This window comes from Staurois parvus, unplaced genomic scaffold (assembly GCF_062004578.1).
Source record: "Staurois parvus isolate SC_StPar_1 unplaced genomic scaffold, SC_StPar_1.0 ptg000115l, whole genome shotgun sequence".
Taxonomy (NCBI): Eukaryota; Metazoa; Chordata; class Amphibia; order Anura; family Ranidae; genus Staurois; species Staurois parvus.
The window spans coordinates 1,802,411-1,820,726 of NW_028317911.1; the positions used below are offsets into that span (position 1 = coordinate 1,802,411).

Consider the following 18,316-nt stretch of genomic DNA (forward strand, 5'->3'; position numbering starts at 1 on the left):
GAACAGGTATTTCCAATTGCAGCCCTCTGCAAATTAAAAGTAATACATTTAAAAAGGCCACAAAGACTTCAGAGGGTCATAAAAAGTTAATCTCTCTACAGCTGAACACCCCAGAAAATAATTTCACCTAGTTAAAGTGCACCAGTACTCTGTGCACTGCCTGCATTTCACAGGTGCCCTTCACTTGTCACAGCCCCACCCAAAACACCCTGTGTAAGCTCTGGGTCACCATACACAAGGCTAAGGACCTTGTCCCTGTGTGAAAGCCACCTTTTTAATTCTGTACTCTCAGTTTAGAATGGCATCTCTTGTAACAGAAGTGTTCTAAAAGTAGGCAAAGCCACTGCCACACAAGAAACATACAGCAAAATATTAATATACAAGTAAAGGCAGATATTTGGCATGTTGGAACAATAAGTAACAAAAATTGACTGTTCCTGTAAAAGCATGTTTTTTTCTTATACCTGCTTGGACTTCAGCTTTAATAAAGCATATTTTTAACTGTGAAAATCAAAATATGTGCTGAACTACCTATAAAGTGACACCACAACCCAGAAAATGTTATGGTAGTACTATATTAACATACTACATTAATGGAAAAAAAACAAACATCTCAAGTCTCCCACATATTGAAAATACAAATTGTGCAGACAACTTTATTCTGGCCTCTAGGAGTCACCACTCCTCTGGTTATTTGGTAAAAGCTGAACTCAGGACCCAAAGAAGAGCATATAATCCATTACAAATTTACAGGTTTTGTTTCCTGCTGTACGATTTTCTAACCTGTCTAATCTACAACCACCACCTACACTAGATAACTTCCATCTCATGGTTATGGGTAGCTTAACAATTAACACAAGCTAATGTTTCAAAACAGAAAGAAAGGGCCCTACATCAAACCATTAAGGCCTCTTGCACATGGACATCATAATTTACCAATACTTATACATGGGGTCTTGCTGGCAAAAAGATCCTGTGTAAAAACAAAACAAAAACACAAACAACAATGGCAGTTGCTAAATAAAACCAAAAGAAAGCTCTGTCTAAATTATGATATAAAATTCATCTTGGTGCACTGTTGCAACAATGGCAGTTGCTAAATAAAACCAAAAGAAAGCTCTGTCTAAATTATGATATAAAATTCATCTTGGTGCACTGTTGCAGACGGATAATTTGTCAAAGTATCACAGCACTGAAAACTGAAAAAAAATGGCCTGGTGATCAAGGGGTGTTACAGGCTGGAATTCAAATAGTTAAGCGGTGTGATGATCTGGTGTACTACAGCTAAGTCCAAGTGAATACAATGTAAGAGGCAGGCTGTGAATTCTGCATTTCAAAGCTTTTTGACTGAAGTATGCCTTAAAAATCTCTGACATAGCAGACCAGTCTTTGTTATATGTCAAGGGGCTTATGTGTGGAATAGACACGGAATGATGGCTGGATATGATGTAACAACTTATTTTCATTGACATGGATCACCCTCATGTTTTTAAGGATGAAGAGCACTGATAGACTATTACCTGCTTACTTCAGGGGAAAATAGTGATTGGTCAGGAGAATACAGCTTGGCTGAGTGATTCTTTCACGACATACAGTTGGCTACAGGGTATTGGTGAAGTTATAACTGGCCTGATGTACAGCCTCCTTTTACCTGCAACAGTTTATACAATTCTATGACAACAATCATATTCACTTGGATTGAGGGCAACAGTACTTCCAAAGTAATATATCTTATATATCTTCTGGAATGCTAAGTATTGTTTCCTGTACATAAACCATCTTATAACCTATATTTTCAGAACACTTAAGACATTAGGATCCATACAAAGTAGATTTTTCTTTCAAAGAGCAAGTGAAAAATAGAGGTTTTTTTAATCATTCATCAAGGGACACCAGTAAAAAAAAAAAAAAAAGACATTGACAAGCCAAATATAGTTCCTCCTGCTCACACAATGCTTCCGTTTTAAGAAAAGCAGTAGAGGAGTATATTGTATACATAGAGGTGTGGGACCTGTGTACCATGGTGAACTTCAATGAGTACATAAATCACGCTTTCTTACTCCTTCATCAAGGGGCACAGGATCACTTCAATCTGAGACCATTAGGACATTCCAAAGCAGTCCAACTGAGGGATGGGGAACATAGAAAACAACACCTCTTCAGTTTTAAGAAAAGCAGTATTAGGAGTATATTGTATACACAGAGTGATGGGACCTGTGTCCTGTAATGAACTTCGAAGAGTACAAAAATCACGCTCACTTCATCAAGGAACACAGGATCAGTTCAATCTGAAACCATTAGGACACCCCAAAGCAGTCCAACTGAGGGTACTTACTTTCAAGCCTTAAGGACCATCAACTTTTCAGGCACAGATATTCAATTAACACCCCTGACCCTGGGGAATGGCCCTACACCAGGATGTGTTCCATGACCTGCGTAACAGGTGGGGAATGCTAATGTGGACCTCCCAGCCTCTAGATTTTAACAACAAACTGGATGGGTTTGCACCCAGGTAACCTCTGGTGGATAAGAAAAAGTTAGCAGCTGACAAGAGCAGACCTGCCAAAAAAGACGGTATATTATGAATACTATGCGGAGTAATTATTCACTATAAATAGTGGATGCAAATATTTTTATTGAGATCAATTAGATCATGAAAAGGTAGGCATTTGAATCATGGTGAACACATTATCAATCATGAAAAATAAAATCAATAAATAAAAACAAAAAAACATTCTGCATTTTCACTTAGATGCATCTATGGCTGGGAAGGTCAAACTTGGCATTGGGCAAAAACATCTTCTATAAATAGGTGTAGGAAGTCCATAACACTTGAATCCAAATTTAGGTAAATCTTCAGAGTTTAGATTTCTTAATCTTTGTCTTCTATCTTTGAAGTGTCAAAAATTTCCTTCAAATCTTCATCAAAATGAAATGATGAAAGATGAGTGATGAAACTCTTGAATAGATACGTGATGAGTAAACAATCTTGGAATAGATGCTACAGGCATGTGTTATCTTACAACATCAAGCTTTACCCCTAATACAAAAACATGGCTTCTAAAGGAGGAATATGACATTATAATCAGTATTACCTTCTTTGCAATTCATCATCATCACATAGGTTGGTTAAGAAAATTGCATTGTGTAGGCTGACTGAAACTGGCCATACACAATGCAATTTTCTTAACCAACCTATGTGATGATGATGAATTGCAAAGAAGGTAATACTGATTATAATGTCATATTCCTCCTTTAGAAGCCATGTTTTTGCATTAGGAGTGAAGCTTGATGTTGTAAGATGATAACGCATGCCTATAACATCTATTCCAAGATTCTTTACTCATCGCGTATCTATTCTTCAGGAGTTTCATCACTCATCTTTCATCATTTCACTTTCATGAACATTTGAAGGAAATTTTTGACACTTCAAAGATAGAAGACAAAGATTAAGAAATCTAAACTCCCTTCCCAGCCACAGATGCAGCTAAGTGAAAACGCAGAACATTTTTTGTTTTTGTTTATTGATTTTATTTTTCATGATTGATAATGTGTTCACCATGATTCAAATGCCTACCTTTTCATGATCTAATTGATCTCAATAAAAATATTTGCACCCACTATTTATAGTGAATAATTACTCCGCATAGGATTCATAATATACTGTCTTTTTTGGCAGGTCTGCTCTTGTCAGCTGCTAACTTTTTCATATAAGCTTTTAAGTTTAGAATCCATACCTCATTTATGGTGAGTCGGGGAAATGCTTTTTGATGGGTGGATACACCCCTAACTTATGGCACTTTTTCTTTTTGTATAACCTCTGGTGGATGCAGTGGTGATTCCATTGGATCAGTACAACTTGATCAGTGCCTTCCTCCATCTTAAACTCCTTCCTCAGGTTCTACACAGAATTGAAATGAAGGGAATTCTGGTGATTTCCATGGAGCTATATGGATGTGGTACTCCACCCTCATTGGAAATATGGAAGAAAACCTGTGGGCTCTTCCAGATTTTCAGTTCCAATGCAAAGAGCAAATATTGGTCGATATTTGCCTAATGGGTGGCAATATTGGAAACCTCCTATCTGACGTCCTTCAAAAAAAAAAAAAAAAAAAAAATTTAAAAGGAGCCAGGCAGAAAATTGAAAGCCAACCCAAGCCCGTGTGCAATCAGATGCAGGCACTGTTTGGGTATTCTGACAGTCGTCGGGGCCAGTTTCTGTGGAAAATTCATCCACCTACAATGCATGGCATTGGTGGAGGACTTTGTTAGATTCAGCCTAAAGAATGACACCATACTTCCATCTCTCTGTCCAACACCTGTGCATTCTAAGGAGATTTCCCTCAGTTTTTGGATGTTGGGCAGGCTGTTCATGTTTACATTTCAGCTACAGCTTCCTTCAGAAAGTCTGACTCACTTGCCATTTCTCAGGGTCCCCAGAAATGACAGCCTGTTTCTTGCTCCATCATATTTTGGTGGCTTCTGTAGATCATTATACACTACCTATCACTTCAAAGTGTTCCGTCTTTTCCAGTCAGGGCACACTGTTCTAGATCTTGGACTACATTCTGGGCTTTCCAGCATCAAGACTCTTTTGCCGAGAACTGTAAGGTTGCCACCTGCTCTTATGTTCACATATTCTCCATGTTTTACCAGTTGGATGTTCAGGGATCTGCAGATGCAAGCTTTTGGTGTAAGTTCCTGCAGCTAATCGTTTCACTTCAGGCAGTCCCTTGTGCTTGTGTTTTTTTGTTTCCTGTTAGTATTGTTATTTGCTGTGTTGCCCACCACTCAGTGGGATTGCTTTAGGATGTTCCAAGGGTCTCAGATTAAGTTTCTGTGACCCTTGATGAGTTAGAAACTTGCTTTTTATACTCACCATAAAAACCTTTTCTTGCAGTTTAACAAGGGACACAGGACTCTTTCTGATCTACTTCTAATACTGCTTTTCTAAAACTGAAGCATCATGGAAGTGAGATAGATCATACCTAGATTGCAAACAGCTTGTGTTTACCAGTGTCCAATTCCCCTAAATGTGGCAGTGTGACCCAGCAGTTTCAGATTCAACAGATCCTGTGTTCCTTGACGAGCTCCAAGAAAACAATTTTGCAGTGCATAAAAAAATCCTGTACTCACTGTAGAATCCTTTGTTAGGAATAGAGACAGGGGTGTATTTACCACAAGGCAAACAGGGCATTTGCCTAGGGCGGCATTTTTCAGGGGGGGCAGCACTGTCCCTCAGAAGAAGGGACACACGTGGCTTGGGGACCTGGTGGGTTCTGAGAGAGGCTACAGGTTTCATGACTGTGTATGCACAGCCCCACTCGTTCCCAGGAATGTCCGGAGCTGTGAGGCCGAGTGTCTCTCTGTCTCGCTGTGGCATATGGTGGCTGGTGTATGGGAGGCAGTGGTAGTGGAAGGCTCTGCAGGTGGGAGGGGGGTGCCAATTTTTGTGTTGCCTAGGGCAGCACAAAACCTAAATACAACACTGAATTCAGATACTGTTCCCATATACTCCCATCTACAGGAGGATTGGACAATAAAAAATAAAATTGAGGGCCAGCCCAGGATAACCTACTACTCCTGGCATGCTTTGTGGCTAAACAGGAGAAGGAGTAGGATCATAAACACAGAAGGTGTGAAACGCTCAATGGACAACAATAAAGGGATTTTACCATGGGTACAAAAATCATATTTTCGCAGCCATTAAAAGAAACAGGAGTTTAGATGAGTTGGAACCAGTAAAAGCAGACCAACTGAGGGGTGGGCCACTGCAAACAAAATGTTAATAGGTCCATTTGTTTGAACTGCAGCTCAGCGTGCCACCTGAAGGACCTTTCATTCAAATCTTGTATTAGATGAGGCCTAACTATCCACCTGGTAACTCTTGAAGAAAGTGTAAACAGAAAACTTTGCAATTCTGAGAATCAGCAGTCTAATGCCAATGAGCCCAATGGCACTTACATATATAGTTGAGTGGGCCAGCTAGAACCCAATCCTTAGAACCATAAACTTAGATGATGGCTTGTGTGAGCCACTGAGAATTGGTGGAATGAGAATCTGTTCACCATTATGTGGATGACATGAAATAACAAAGAGAGAGTCAGTCTTGACAAAAGAAGCACTGCTCAGAGCCTGAACTAAATCCAGGCAATAGAAGGAGATCTCATTCTGATGAACTGGAGCCAAAGGAACAGAAGGACAATGTCCTGGTTGAGGTGAAATGCGAAAACTTCCATCGGTAGGAAGTTCTGGGCCTCAACACCAAAACTACCTTCTGTTCCCAAGCATCTTAGATACAGGCTGTCCAAGTGTCTGCGAAGGCTAGTAGACATCCCCCTCCCCCCTTCCCCACTTTGAAGAGAGGGGGTGCACCTCATGCCAAAGAAGACTTGTCTGAGGGTTTGGGGGACTTGGAAGTCCAAGGTTTTCTTGGGCACCAACGAGGAGTGAGTCTTCCCAGACTAAGACCTAAGTGCTTTTGCTGAGGAAAATGGGCACTCTTGCCCAAGTGACATCCCTGTAAATGATATCCCAGGCAGCTCCAAAAAAAAGCAGGCTCTGCAGCATTATACTATAGCCAAAGAATGTTACTGACAGGGTACTCATACAGGAGATGAGGCTAGAGACCTGTAACAACCCATCAACACTGTATCCGTTTCTCTTGCTGCAGGCATGAGTTGAAGGTACTCCATTAACAGGGGATCAACTAATATACTAATCAGATATCCCCCTCTAATAGCCTTAAACCAGTCAGGCAGGGACTGACACATTAAAACACAGCCAATACAGGTTACAATATAGGACCTGCCAAGGACAAGAGAGCCTTCAAAAGGGCCCGCAGCCACTTATTGGTGGGGTCCTTAAAGACAGGTGCATCCTCCACAGGGATGGTGGATGCTTAGATAGGTCAGAATACTGCTAATTCTGTTGAAGGGCTGAAGCTTTTTAACAAAATCCTCCTCAAACAGATACAAGGCTGACAGATGCCCGGGAGTTACAAACATTATATCAGGACTTTTCCAGTCTCCACAAAGGAAGGCAGTGAACAGCAGGTGTACCAGATTGGTTTTGGCATTCTTAGGAGCCCTAAAAGAACTCAAACTGGAGCCAGCAGAGGCTACAGGCTGCTCCTCAAATTTTGAAGCAGTGCATACCGCATCAATAAGCATTGTAACGGTGTCTTTTAGCATAGAATGACAGAAGGCCAAGGCTCCTCAGAGAAAAGCTTGTCCGTCAGGGACTGTAGGTGGCTGAAGGCTTAGGTGTTACAGGCAGATCTGCAGGGGAAAGCACTGGAGCTTGATTAAAGCCTTTGCGGCCAGAGTTAGGAAACAGTGCTATTAAGCCCATAAAATCCTGCATAACTACAATATAAAAATCCCTGGATAGAGCAGAAGAGGTGGCCACACCCCATGAAGCTAAAAGATAAGTTCACCTTAGGAACATGTTACATGTTCCACCTATATTTATGGTGGAACATGTAACAACTTCCATGATATAATAGGTGGGGAGAAAGCAACATTAATGCTGCCTGCTTTAACACCTTGTTTGCTGTACTGTAGGGCACCCGAAGAGCGGTATCATTAACTTGATGGTTCATGCTTGGCAACCACGACAAGGCGTAGGAGCTGGCACTGAAGAGGAGGCATTGGCTGATGCGGCTCTTGCTCCCTACTACTGATCCAATTTTACAAGTAGTCCCTCTGCATTGCACTCTGTTTGATGCTCTGGGATGGCAGATCAGCAAGCCCTGACTGTGATCTACCAGTCATCTGGCCGATCTACTGGTTGCCGACTCCCAATATAGACTATAGGGGCAATATTCCAGGCCATCAGTGTCAGGACCCTCCAAAGGCATACTGCAGGCAGCACTGGAACTAAATGTGAGCTGGAGGAACAAAATACAGTGGGCATGTTCCCCATGTGTCTAGGATCGGACATATTGTACTACAAGGCAGAGGCAATATAGCAGTAGTACACAATGCAAAACACAAGGCAAGGCCTCAGGTACTCTTGAACTCAACTGCTGGGAAGTAGGTGTAGAGTAAGGCAGGTGAAGGAGACCAGGTTACTGTGCAGTAAGCAATCCACATGGCTCTTGAAACTGAAGCAGCAGTGGGAAAGTTCTTCCTGCTGAAAGAATGGAATGAGCACAGGATTGTCCATCCAGAATCTGATATAAGTGTTCAACCCCGCAGTGTTAACCCCTTCCATGGTGATACATATAGAAAGTGGGGAAAAAGAGGAGAATGGGACCGTGTAGTGAAAACACATTGGTTGGAGTCTACGATTGTAATATCATCTTGGTTATTGTATATTGCGATTTTGACATTTACCTCATGTGAGTGGATTACTGCAGTACTTTTTTAGGATTTGCTGCACTACGAGTTTGCCCCTTTTGTTCTGGCTTTACCTCATATACCATATGAGTGAAGCCATAGCAGAACTGAGCAGCTGTGTCACCAAAAGGCACATTTAATCTCTATATGTTGCGGTCTTTCCATCTATCTGGACCCATATCAAACCTAAACTGCTGTTGGGGATATTGTGGCTGTATCCCCACAAAGTGCAATTGATCTCTGTTTATTGAAATATTTCCATCTGGTAAGGAGTCCGCAAGCACTGGTGTTATTCACTTGGAAATCACTTATTCAGATTGATTCATATTTCGATATTGTCAACTTTTTGCACTCTATTTCACATATACAGTACAGAGTTTTTATTGATCTTGGATTGTTTTTATTCTTAACTGTTTTCATATTTTTGCTCCAATTTTATTAATACAGTGTTGTATCAAAATTAGTATGAATACATCTTCAAGTGAAAGTGCACCTATTTAGTGAGAAGAAAGTTTTGATATCCAGTATTTCACTATATCTGTGTTGACTCATCTCTTTAATTTGTACACTAAGCACAGGGAATTGCTTTTTGGTTTATTATAAGTTGGTTGCTCATCCTTCACTGAGTAGCCATCAGCAGTGTCAGGTTTGGAACAATGCTGTATTGCTTAACTGCAGTATAATCTAAGGTCAGAGGGTCAGGACCTCATTGTGTTATCTTGAAGGGTTCTCTGAACTCAACTCACACTTACAAAATTCTTGTACAGGTACAACAGTTCACACACAAACATCTCAGCTATATATTTAACAGCTAGCCTGGTGTTTAGCTTAATCTTATTATAGAAGAATGCTTCAATACACACAAGTAAATCAAGCCTTAGGCACAGCCAGTGTTTCGGAAGAACTGTTTGCAGTAGAACAGAAATTCTTCCTTTTCAAAAGGGAGAAATATACATTTATCTATCTTCAAACAGACACACAGGGAGGACAAAATAAAATAAACAAGAGTTACATTTAAAGTAACTAAACCACAATTACAGAGTTCCAAACGTGAATCATATAAGACTGATTGTAGATTAGCCTACTGTTCCAGTATCTTGAGATATGAGATTTCAAAGCAATATGATGCAACTAACAGTGTTCCAAATAAGGTCAAATATTTTATGTCATAACAGCAAGTGTAAATCTCCAAAAACTGCGATATTATTTAAAAGTCAAGGGGAATGGACTTACAAGTAATCATTTCCAAAAATAGATGAACTGCAGTGGAAAGAGTTACCAGCTCTTACAAGCAGACACTTACCAATAGAAATTGTTAGACTTTAAGAGGATAGCTGACATCCGACACAAAAGAACATGCTCCACACTTACCACAAAACTGACTCGACACATCTGCAACTCAGTTTACACAAAGACTGTATGTTGTAAGCTTCATAAAGTTAGCCTCTATGGTAGGACTGTCATCCAGACACGGCTTGTAAGCAAGGCCAACATACACAGACTAATACGTTAGTGTAAACCAACAAAACCTAAAATCCTGAGTAAATAATACAAATTTATGAGTCCACTTTCCTTTTCTTCCTTATATCCTGATGTCATTACATATAGAAAACACCAAAGGATGCCTTCAATAGGCAATATATGTGGCAAAATGCTAAAGTTTGAAAAGGGGTCCATGATCCTGTGAGCAGCTACAGTATACAGTATTTGGCTCTGATGATTTCTCATTAGGTCTAATTACACTGCCTAGGTGCATAATGGCAAAGCAATGAGGCCATTCTAAAGGGCCATTTGTATACTATGGTACAAACACTGTTCCCGAGCAATGGATCAACATCCAAGGATGAATAAGCATTTGTGCACACTGCCTACAAAAAAAAAGCAGCAGTTACCTAAAGTCAAATCTGGATCACAAAATAAAACTAATTTCCACCTGCTTCATTGACTTTAAAAAACCTGGAGGTTTCTCTGAAGCGAATCTGAAGGCAAAAGTAGCCTTACTCCCTAGTAAGATTGGAATATTAGTATATAAAATTAGGTGTATTTTACCCCCTTATGATGCACACATAAACATATTCACACAGACATATAGGTATAATTTTAAACTTTCTTCAGTTTCAAAAATGTTCTGCAAAGTATGTGTGTATATATATATATATATATATATATATACACAGTGGGGATCAAAAGTTTGGGCACCCCAGCTTAAATTTTGTATTAATGTGCATAAAGAAGCCAAGGAAAGATGGAAAAATCTCCAAAAGGCATCCAATTACAGATTAGACATTCTTATAATATGTCAACAAAAGTTAGATTTTATTTCCATCATTTATACTTTCAAAATAACAGAAAACAAAAAAATGGCGTCTGCAAATGTTTGGGCACCCTGCAGAGTTAATATCTTGTACTGCCCCCTTTGGCAAGTATCACAGCTTGTAAACGCTTTTTGTAGCCAGCCAAGAGTCTTTCAATTCTTGTTTGATGTATCTTTGCCCATTCTTCCTTACAAAAGTCTTCCAGTTCTTCGAGATTTCTGGGCTGTCTGTCACGCACTGCTCTTTTAAGGTCTATCCATAGATTTTCAATTATGTTGAGGTCAGGAGATTGTGAAGGCCATGGCAAAACCTTCAGTTTACGCCTCTTGATGTAATCCCCCGTGGATTTCGAGGTGTGTTTAGGATCATTATCCATTTGTAGAAGCCATCCTCTCTTTAACTTCAGCTTTTTCACAGATGGCATCAAGTTACCATCCAAAATTTGCTGAAATTTTATTGAATCCATTTTTCCTTCTATTCGTGAGATGTTCTCTGTGCCACTGGCTGGAACACAAACCCAAAGCATGATTGATCCAACCCCATGCTTAACAGTTGGACAGAGGTTCTTTTCATTAAATTCTGTGCCCTTTCTTCTCCAAACGTACCTTTGCTCATTCCGGCCAAAAAGTTCAATCTTAACCTCATCGGTCCACAGAACTTGTTTCCAAAATGCATCAGGCTTGTCTATATGTTCATTTGCAAAGTTCAAACGATGATTTTTGTGGTGAGGACGTAGAAGAGGTTTTCTTCTGATGACTCTTCCATGAAGACCATATTTGTACAAGTAACTCTTTATAGTGGAATAGTGTACCACAACTCCAGTGTCTGCCAGATCTTTCCGGAGGGATCATGCAGTCAAACGTGGGTTTTGAATTGTTTTTCTCACAATCCTGCGTGCTGTTCTGTCTGATATTTTTCTTGGTCTTCCAGATCTTGCTTTAACTTCCACTGTTCCTGATGACTGCCATTTCTTAATTAAATTCCGAACAGAGGATATTGACATCTGAAAACGCTTTGCTATCTTCTTATAGCCTTCTCCAGCTTTGTGAGCGTCAACTATTTTCAGTTTCAGTTTTCTAGACAACTGCTTAGAAGAACCCATGGTGCTGATTGTTGGGGCAAGGTCAGATGAGTCTGGGCATTTAAAACCTTTGAGATTGACATAACCTGGTCTTCCCAGACGATGATTGAGAACAATCCATGACACTGGCAGGCCTCAGCTTGGCAAAGGGGGCAATGCATGCTATAAATTCTGCAGGGTGCCCAAACTTTTGATGATGCCATTTCTTTGTTTTCTGTTATTTTGAAAGTGTAAAGGATGGAAATAAAATCTAACTTTTGTTGACATATTATAAGAATGTCTAATCTGTAATTTGATGCCTTTTGGAGATTTTTCCATCTTTCCTTGGCTTCTTTATGCACATTAATACAAATTTTTAGCTGGGGTGCCCAAACTTTCGATCCCCACTGTATATGTATAAATCTGCAGGATTTAAAAATAAATAAATAAAAAACCACTACAACTACATTTAATGATTCACTTTAATAGCTCCTTAAACTTCAGATGTGTTTTATGGTGATTTTCAAACTTACCCCATCAGTGCCAGTTTGGACCTGTCCATTGAAACTGAGAGTACGGAAGGGAGAGTGGGTAGAAAGGCGTTTATCCCACTCGCTGGGTCGTGGCGCAGGTACTGACTCCATGAAACTTTTCTTCAGCTCACGAATACTGGCATGGTGCTTAATGATCTCCTCCTGAGTCCGAGTCTCTAAATCCTGAGAAGTTTTTGGAAAGGTGGACAGTTGGAAGAGCAGTAGAGTAAGATGATGGAAGAATTTACAAGTGAAGAGGAGATAGAAAGAGTAAAGAGTAAGAAAGAAAAACAAGGAAAGTAAAGAAAAGAAGAATGGTAAGCAGTTGGGGAGATAGAAGCTGAAATCCTCAGGACACAGCACAATGTAGCCAAAGCTTGTAGCCTGTAACATGTTGTTTAGTGGCAAGACAATTAAACCTGATTTTAAGGAAAATGCTCACATCCAACCAGATGGATAATGGATGGTCATATTAGACCCTTTAACACATACAGTTCAGAAAATAGTTAAGTGTGAAAACGAAGACTGTATGTATATAACACACTTAAAAAAAAAAAAAATCAGGCTTTTGTACAGGTGCTGTAACTAATTAAGAGGTCAGCACAAGGCCTTTCTCTACCAGAATATTGAATGGATTAGGGACAAAGTTTGATTATTCAAATTCACTAAAGGTCAAATTGGCAAGAAATTGCCATACATTTTTGCTAATATTCAAGGAATTTAACAAAGAACACAATGCAGTCATGGCTACTAATATCTGCCCATAGCAGAAGCAGAACTAGATTTGGAAATGCCCATGGTAAACTCTTAAGTCCTATTTGATGTAAAAAAATGACTAATCAGTCAATTTCAAACACCAAGAAAGCATATGCTTTTCATAACGCTTCGTAATGGTTCCATTTGAATAAAAAAGACAAAAATGTATTAAACACTGTTGTAAAACTAGCTCCCATTTTAAAAATATAAATTGCACTTCCCAATATTACACCAGAGATGCAGCAAAAATAGTTATACAGAACCAGTTTGTATCTTGCAGTTGGAGTTAAAAAAAAAAACAAAACAAACAAAAAACGTTTCTATATAATCGTTTACATGCTGGAAAGTGGGCATCTCCTTTGTATTGCATAGGGCTTTCAAGAAAAAAATCTCACCTGACTTATTTTAGGAACAGTATACAAGTGGCTATCTGACAACACTAGCACTAGCCTGAAGGACTAGCGCTTTTGCAAGAATTAGTGCCCTGCTTGAAGCTTCTGTTACCCGTTCACCTAACTAAGGCAGAATGTGAATAGGTCTATGATGACTAATTCAACATGTTTGACCACACAGGCTTTATCTAATATTTAAAAGTTAAAAGACAAAAGCAGTTTAAAGGCGTTGCAGCACTGTTAAAGTTGCATCACATTGTTTTGACATATTTGAGTTTCAATGGCTTAATTAAAATCACAATTTCAAATGGCAGAAGCACACACACTGAACTTGGTTATCACTTGTATAAGCACAAAAATGTAACACGCAAAGCAAGACCAGAAAAGTTTCACATCACAAAGATAATATCCCTGTAAGCTTAATCCAGTGATACAAGCAGCAAGGTCTCCAGACATAAACACGTGTTAAATACGTTAGAGAACATACAACATTTTACAGTAAAAAAGAAGCATGCATGCAAAAAATTAACATGCAGACAGTGCCTGCAGGTATATCTGCAGGTACATATACACTAGAAAACAGAACAAAAAATAAAGACATCAAAGTCCAGACAGTACGGGGTTACAGACTGCAAGAATTTATACCAACCTCCAACATTAAATTGCTATGTCTGATATAAATGTTTTCCCCCTCTAGTTTCTTTGCTCTTTTCTGCAAAGTGAAAAAGTAAAAATTCCGTATGAATGGAAAACAGACAATGACGAATAGTTGAGAAAAGTAAATAGATAAGAGGTACTTTCTGTGTCATACTTTCTGTGTCCCCAAAAAAAGTAAAGCCTATCATCTGTAAAATGTCTGTCTACCTCTGAACACTAAACTAACTGCCTGGAGGAATAGCTGCTAATGTCCTGTCTTACAGATGTTCTTCCCAGGAAAGTTGTTAAATGTCATTCTAAAAGTGCTCATATATTATATTTTTAGTCAAGTAGCAACAAGGGCACAAGGAAAAAATAATTTGTGTGTTTCAATTAGTGCTAGGTCAATAATCAAAAAGGCTGAATTATTTAAAGAGGGACAAAACTCTGGAAGATGTGCCCAAAAAATGGCAGGCAGAAGACAAAGGAGCTGATCTTTCCTATGTTACTGACTTACCATGCCTTGTTCTCCACTGTATCTCTGTGTAGAGACTGCCAACTTGATAGCGGCAGGGTTTTTCTACCTTATGTCAGAGCCTCCAGCGAGGAGAACAGTAAACAACACAATAGTAATATCTCTAAATCCCCTCTCTAAATCTCTAAAATTCTCTCTAAATCCCTAAAGAGTAGCATTAAGATGTAGAAGTATCTTAAACTTCACACTACAGATTAGCAGTTATGAGGTTGTAGGCACACTCACATACAAGGAAGTGCACTGTTATTTTACAGGGTAATACAAGACAAACAGGCACATTTTCAGGGTATTGCTTTGGCACAATTAACACTGTCAGATGTGCATTATAACATGACAATCTTCTAGTTTTTAATCCACTTTAAAACAAAGTTAAAAAAAGCTGTGAGTGAGCTGCTTTAATAGGTTTCAATAGTGAGTTAAACAGGAAGGCGCAAATCTTTTAGACTAAAGTCTAAGGTTATACGCACATGTAGCTGCACGATTTGTTTTAATGGTCACTGAATTAACTTGTGGATGCATCACTATGATTCTCGTATTGTATTACTGATTTGACATGTAGTTACTTTGCTGTAGCCATGCCATGATGCTGGTATCAATTTTTTTAGCCAGCAACTGGCTTTTAAGCAAAAGTGACTCGTGGCTTTACAGCTGCCTGATCACTTTTACAGGGTTCTGGAGACCCCAGAACAGCTGCAAATGGTCAGATCAGCTCGGTACAGAGGAGGAGGAACATCTGTTACAGACCCTCCTCTGTGATGAAAGATCACCGAATCAACAAGGATTTCGTCACTTATGGTTTTAGTTTGTCATTTACTGGCTGCCGATCAAACTGATCTGTGTTTGATCAGCTGCCTTGGAGAGCAGAGGAGGGATCAGGGGTCTATTAGACTTCTGATCTCTCAAAAAGAAATATCTGTCACTGTCCCAGCTATCACAAGGGATGTTGTTCATCCCTTCTGATACCAATAAAGATAAATTTAAAAAATGTTCAAAGAAAAGATGTAAAAAAAAAAATACATTTAAATAAAATAAATACAAAAAAATATGATGTAAAAAAAATATTGTGGTCACATGTAACTTTTGACGAATCCGACATATCAACTTCCAATAATTCATGGTAAATATATGATGGTCATAAATCTTACCCACAGTAAAGTTAAGAAGCTCTGAGTAGTGGCTAACCAACTATAGCCCTCTTTAGTTTTGAACTGAATTGGGAAAGATTTTAAACTTTTGTCCGCTTATAACTACTCTCTTTTAATGTCCTCTCTTCTCTCTCCCAAAAAAAGTGGAAATCACCTCGGTGGAGACACAGACAGCATTAAAAAAAAAAGAAAAAAGTTTTCAAGACTTCTCAACTCTATCTCAAATTAAAAAACATCCTAAATTATTTGGAATTAAATTATATTGAGAACGTAGCTGCTGAAAGGCAACCCCCCCAAAAAACCCCCCCAGATTTATCTGCTTCTTTAATAAAAAAAATCTCAACAGTACAACTGGCCACTGCAAACCCATTAGACACCTTTCACTGTTCAGACACTTAACCTATGACAGATGAAATGTAATGAATTGTTGCACTTTACACATCTGTTTTTCTTTGCATTCTCGTAAGCACTAAGAACATAAATAGCAAGCGCAAAGAGAACATATTCTACTTAGTCATGATCATGACGTACAGTATAAGCAGTGTATAAAAAGCCACACACACGCACGCGAATGGGAGTTGTTGTAGTTTTTGAGAATAACTAAGTTAAAGGGAGACAGCAAACTACATTTTGACTCATTTATTATCTGCAATAGACAATTCACTCAGGAAAATCTAGATTTGCTTTGTTTGCATGTTATTGCTGGAAAAAAAGTTCAAACTCCCTGAACCTGTCAAAAAGGCACACCAGGCCAAACAATACTATCAGTTCCGGCAATGTGACATGACTTGTGCCAAACTACATTTAAAAATAGTTAAGTATAGTCGTTGGTGAGGCTACAAACTCCTCTACCTAATGTAAAAGTACCTGCACAAAGAAACGTATGTATTTAAGCATCTGCTATATACTTGGTCTCCTTGCTTTTTTGTGAGTGGACAGCACATAAAATGTAGCTTCTATCTCCCTTGTATGGAGCTAGGTAACAAATAAGGCTGAACAAACACTGCTAACCTTCCTCATGCGAATTATGTCATCCTCTTTTTCAGAAGGCTGCTGCAAGGTTGTAAAAGGAAATTAAAAGACAAACAAAAATAGGTATTAATTTAAAAACAACTTATAGAACGGCAGTGAAAAATTACAACAAATCTTGGATTAACATGCAGAAAGGATCAATTAGCGGGAACAGACATGCATTGCACTTCAAACCAGGGGATTTCATATTAGGTTGATTTTATTTGTCTGACCATTTTTGTGCAAACTGTGATTGTGAATGTCTACATAAACCAGTCAAATATTTCAAAATTCCATTAGGCAAAAGGGAAGCGCCACACAAAGGTTTGCTTCTGCTGTTTGAAAACTTGAATTTCACTGTATCGGTTTCCTCTGTTTAGAAACGTGTTGATTCCTGTCCACCATGGTCCTTCTTATATAAACGAATTATCATTGATTACTCTATGCATTTATTTTCTATGTAGTTCTGAGCAGTTAATTTACCTATAACCAAAGCTAGATGACTTGTTACAGCAGATGCAAGCAATACTATTAAAACCAACCTGCACTTGTTCTCCATTAACAGCGGGCGAGGGAGGACCCCGCGGGGATCTCTTTATGTCCTAAACAGGAGAAAAAAAAACACTTGGTTATGAACACAATACAGGTAGCCATGGAAAAGTGGCCATCGTGTTGAGCACTGTTCAGTACTGTTTACGAAAGGGACAACCCATTAACAGAGCTAAAGAACAGTCTTTCACCAAATAATAAGAATGGTAACAGCTCCTCATAGGAAACTGTGACGTGGGATATACAGCAGATTCCACTGCTGGCATGCTTTTAAAGGTGCAGGCGGCATCAAGGCCATCTTCTTGCTTCTGGCTTCACCAGCTAATTAATCACTCATCTAAACAAGTATGGAGATAGTGAAGTCTGAACTAAATTTCACAATCTTGTTCCAATTCAGTGACCCGCTAGGCATTCAAATTGACAGCCCCAAAGTCTGTACTGTTGAAAACAAAACAACTAAAGGTAACTTTTCTGCCCTTACAGATTCCCTTCATAAGTGTACAATGAATGGCTTATTTTACTGCAAATAGGTCATCACTACCACTTTTAATTATTAAGGCTCTAAGTTTGTATTTTTTCACAATATGAGGTTTTATCCACTAACTATTAAATAAGTGGTTAAAGAGTCAATACTTGCCTGTGCAACGATCCCTCGCATCTTCATCTAAGTGCGAAACTTTGGGCCTCTTCATTGGCTGACGTGGAATGATGTCACTTCTGCGCATGCACATGATCTAGTGTTCCTGGCATTTAGAGACCAGACTAGCATTGTAAGCTGAGCTGCGCATGCGTACTTCAGATTACAGCTCTGAAGAAGACAGTGAGCAGGAAGGTAGGGGCAATTAATTGCAGAAAATACACTGCATGTGTCTTCTGCAATTAAAGCCTGTCTGCTCTGTTTCTTACACAGCAAACCTCTTCTATCTGGAAGAGCAGAAATCGAACTTTGGAAAACAGTACAAGTGTGGCTTGTGAGAAAGTGCAGCAATTAGCTGGAGATGAAGAGAGCTCAACAGTGAAAATGCTGCAACTACACTAAATT

The 18,316-nt window shown here is 39.1% G+C and overlaps 1 protein-coding gene across 19 annotated transcripts in view; it reads right to left on the reverse strand.

Moving 5' to 3' along the window:
* Positions 1-18,316, reverse strand: part of EPB41 (erythrocyte membrane protein band 4.1) — a 290,966-nt gene that overhangs the window by 32,315 nt on the left and 240,335 nt on the right. For 11 of the 19 annotated variants that reach the window (XM_089671906.1, XM_089671904.1, XM_089671907.1 and 8 more), the window contains 4 exons: positions 17,268-17,327; positions 16,726-16,767; positions 14,048-14,110; positions 12,251-12,433 (listed from right to left, as the gene is read on the reverse strand). In XM_089671906.1, the coding sequence (XP_089528032.1) occupies positions 12,251-12,433; positions 14,048-14,110; positions 16,726-16,767; positions 17,268-17,327 (348 nt within the window). The remainder of the gene's footprint in view (positions 1-12,250; positions 12,434-14,047; positions 14,111-16,725; positions 16,768-17,267; positions 17,328-18,316) is intronic. The other 8 variants (XM_089671914.1, XM_089671916.1, XM_089671908.1 and 5 more) reach the window with 7 other exon arrangements.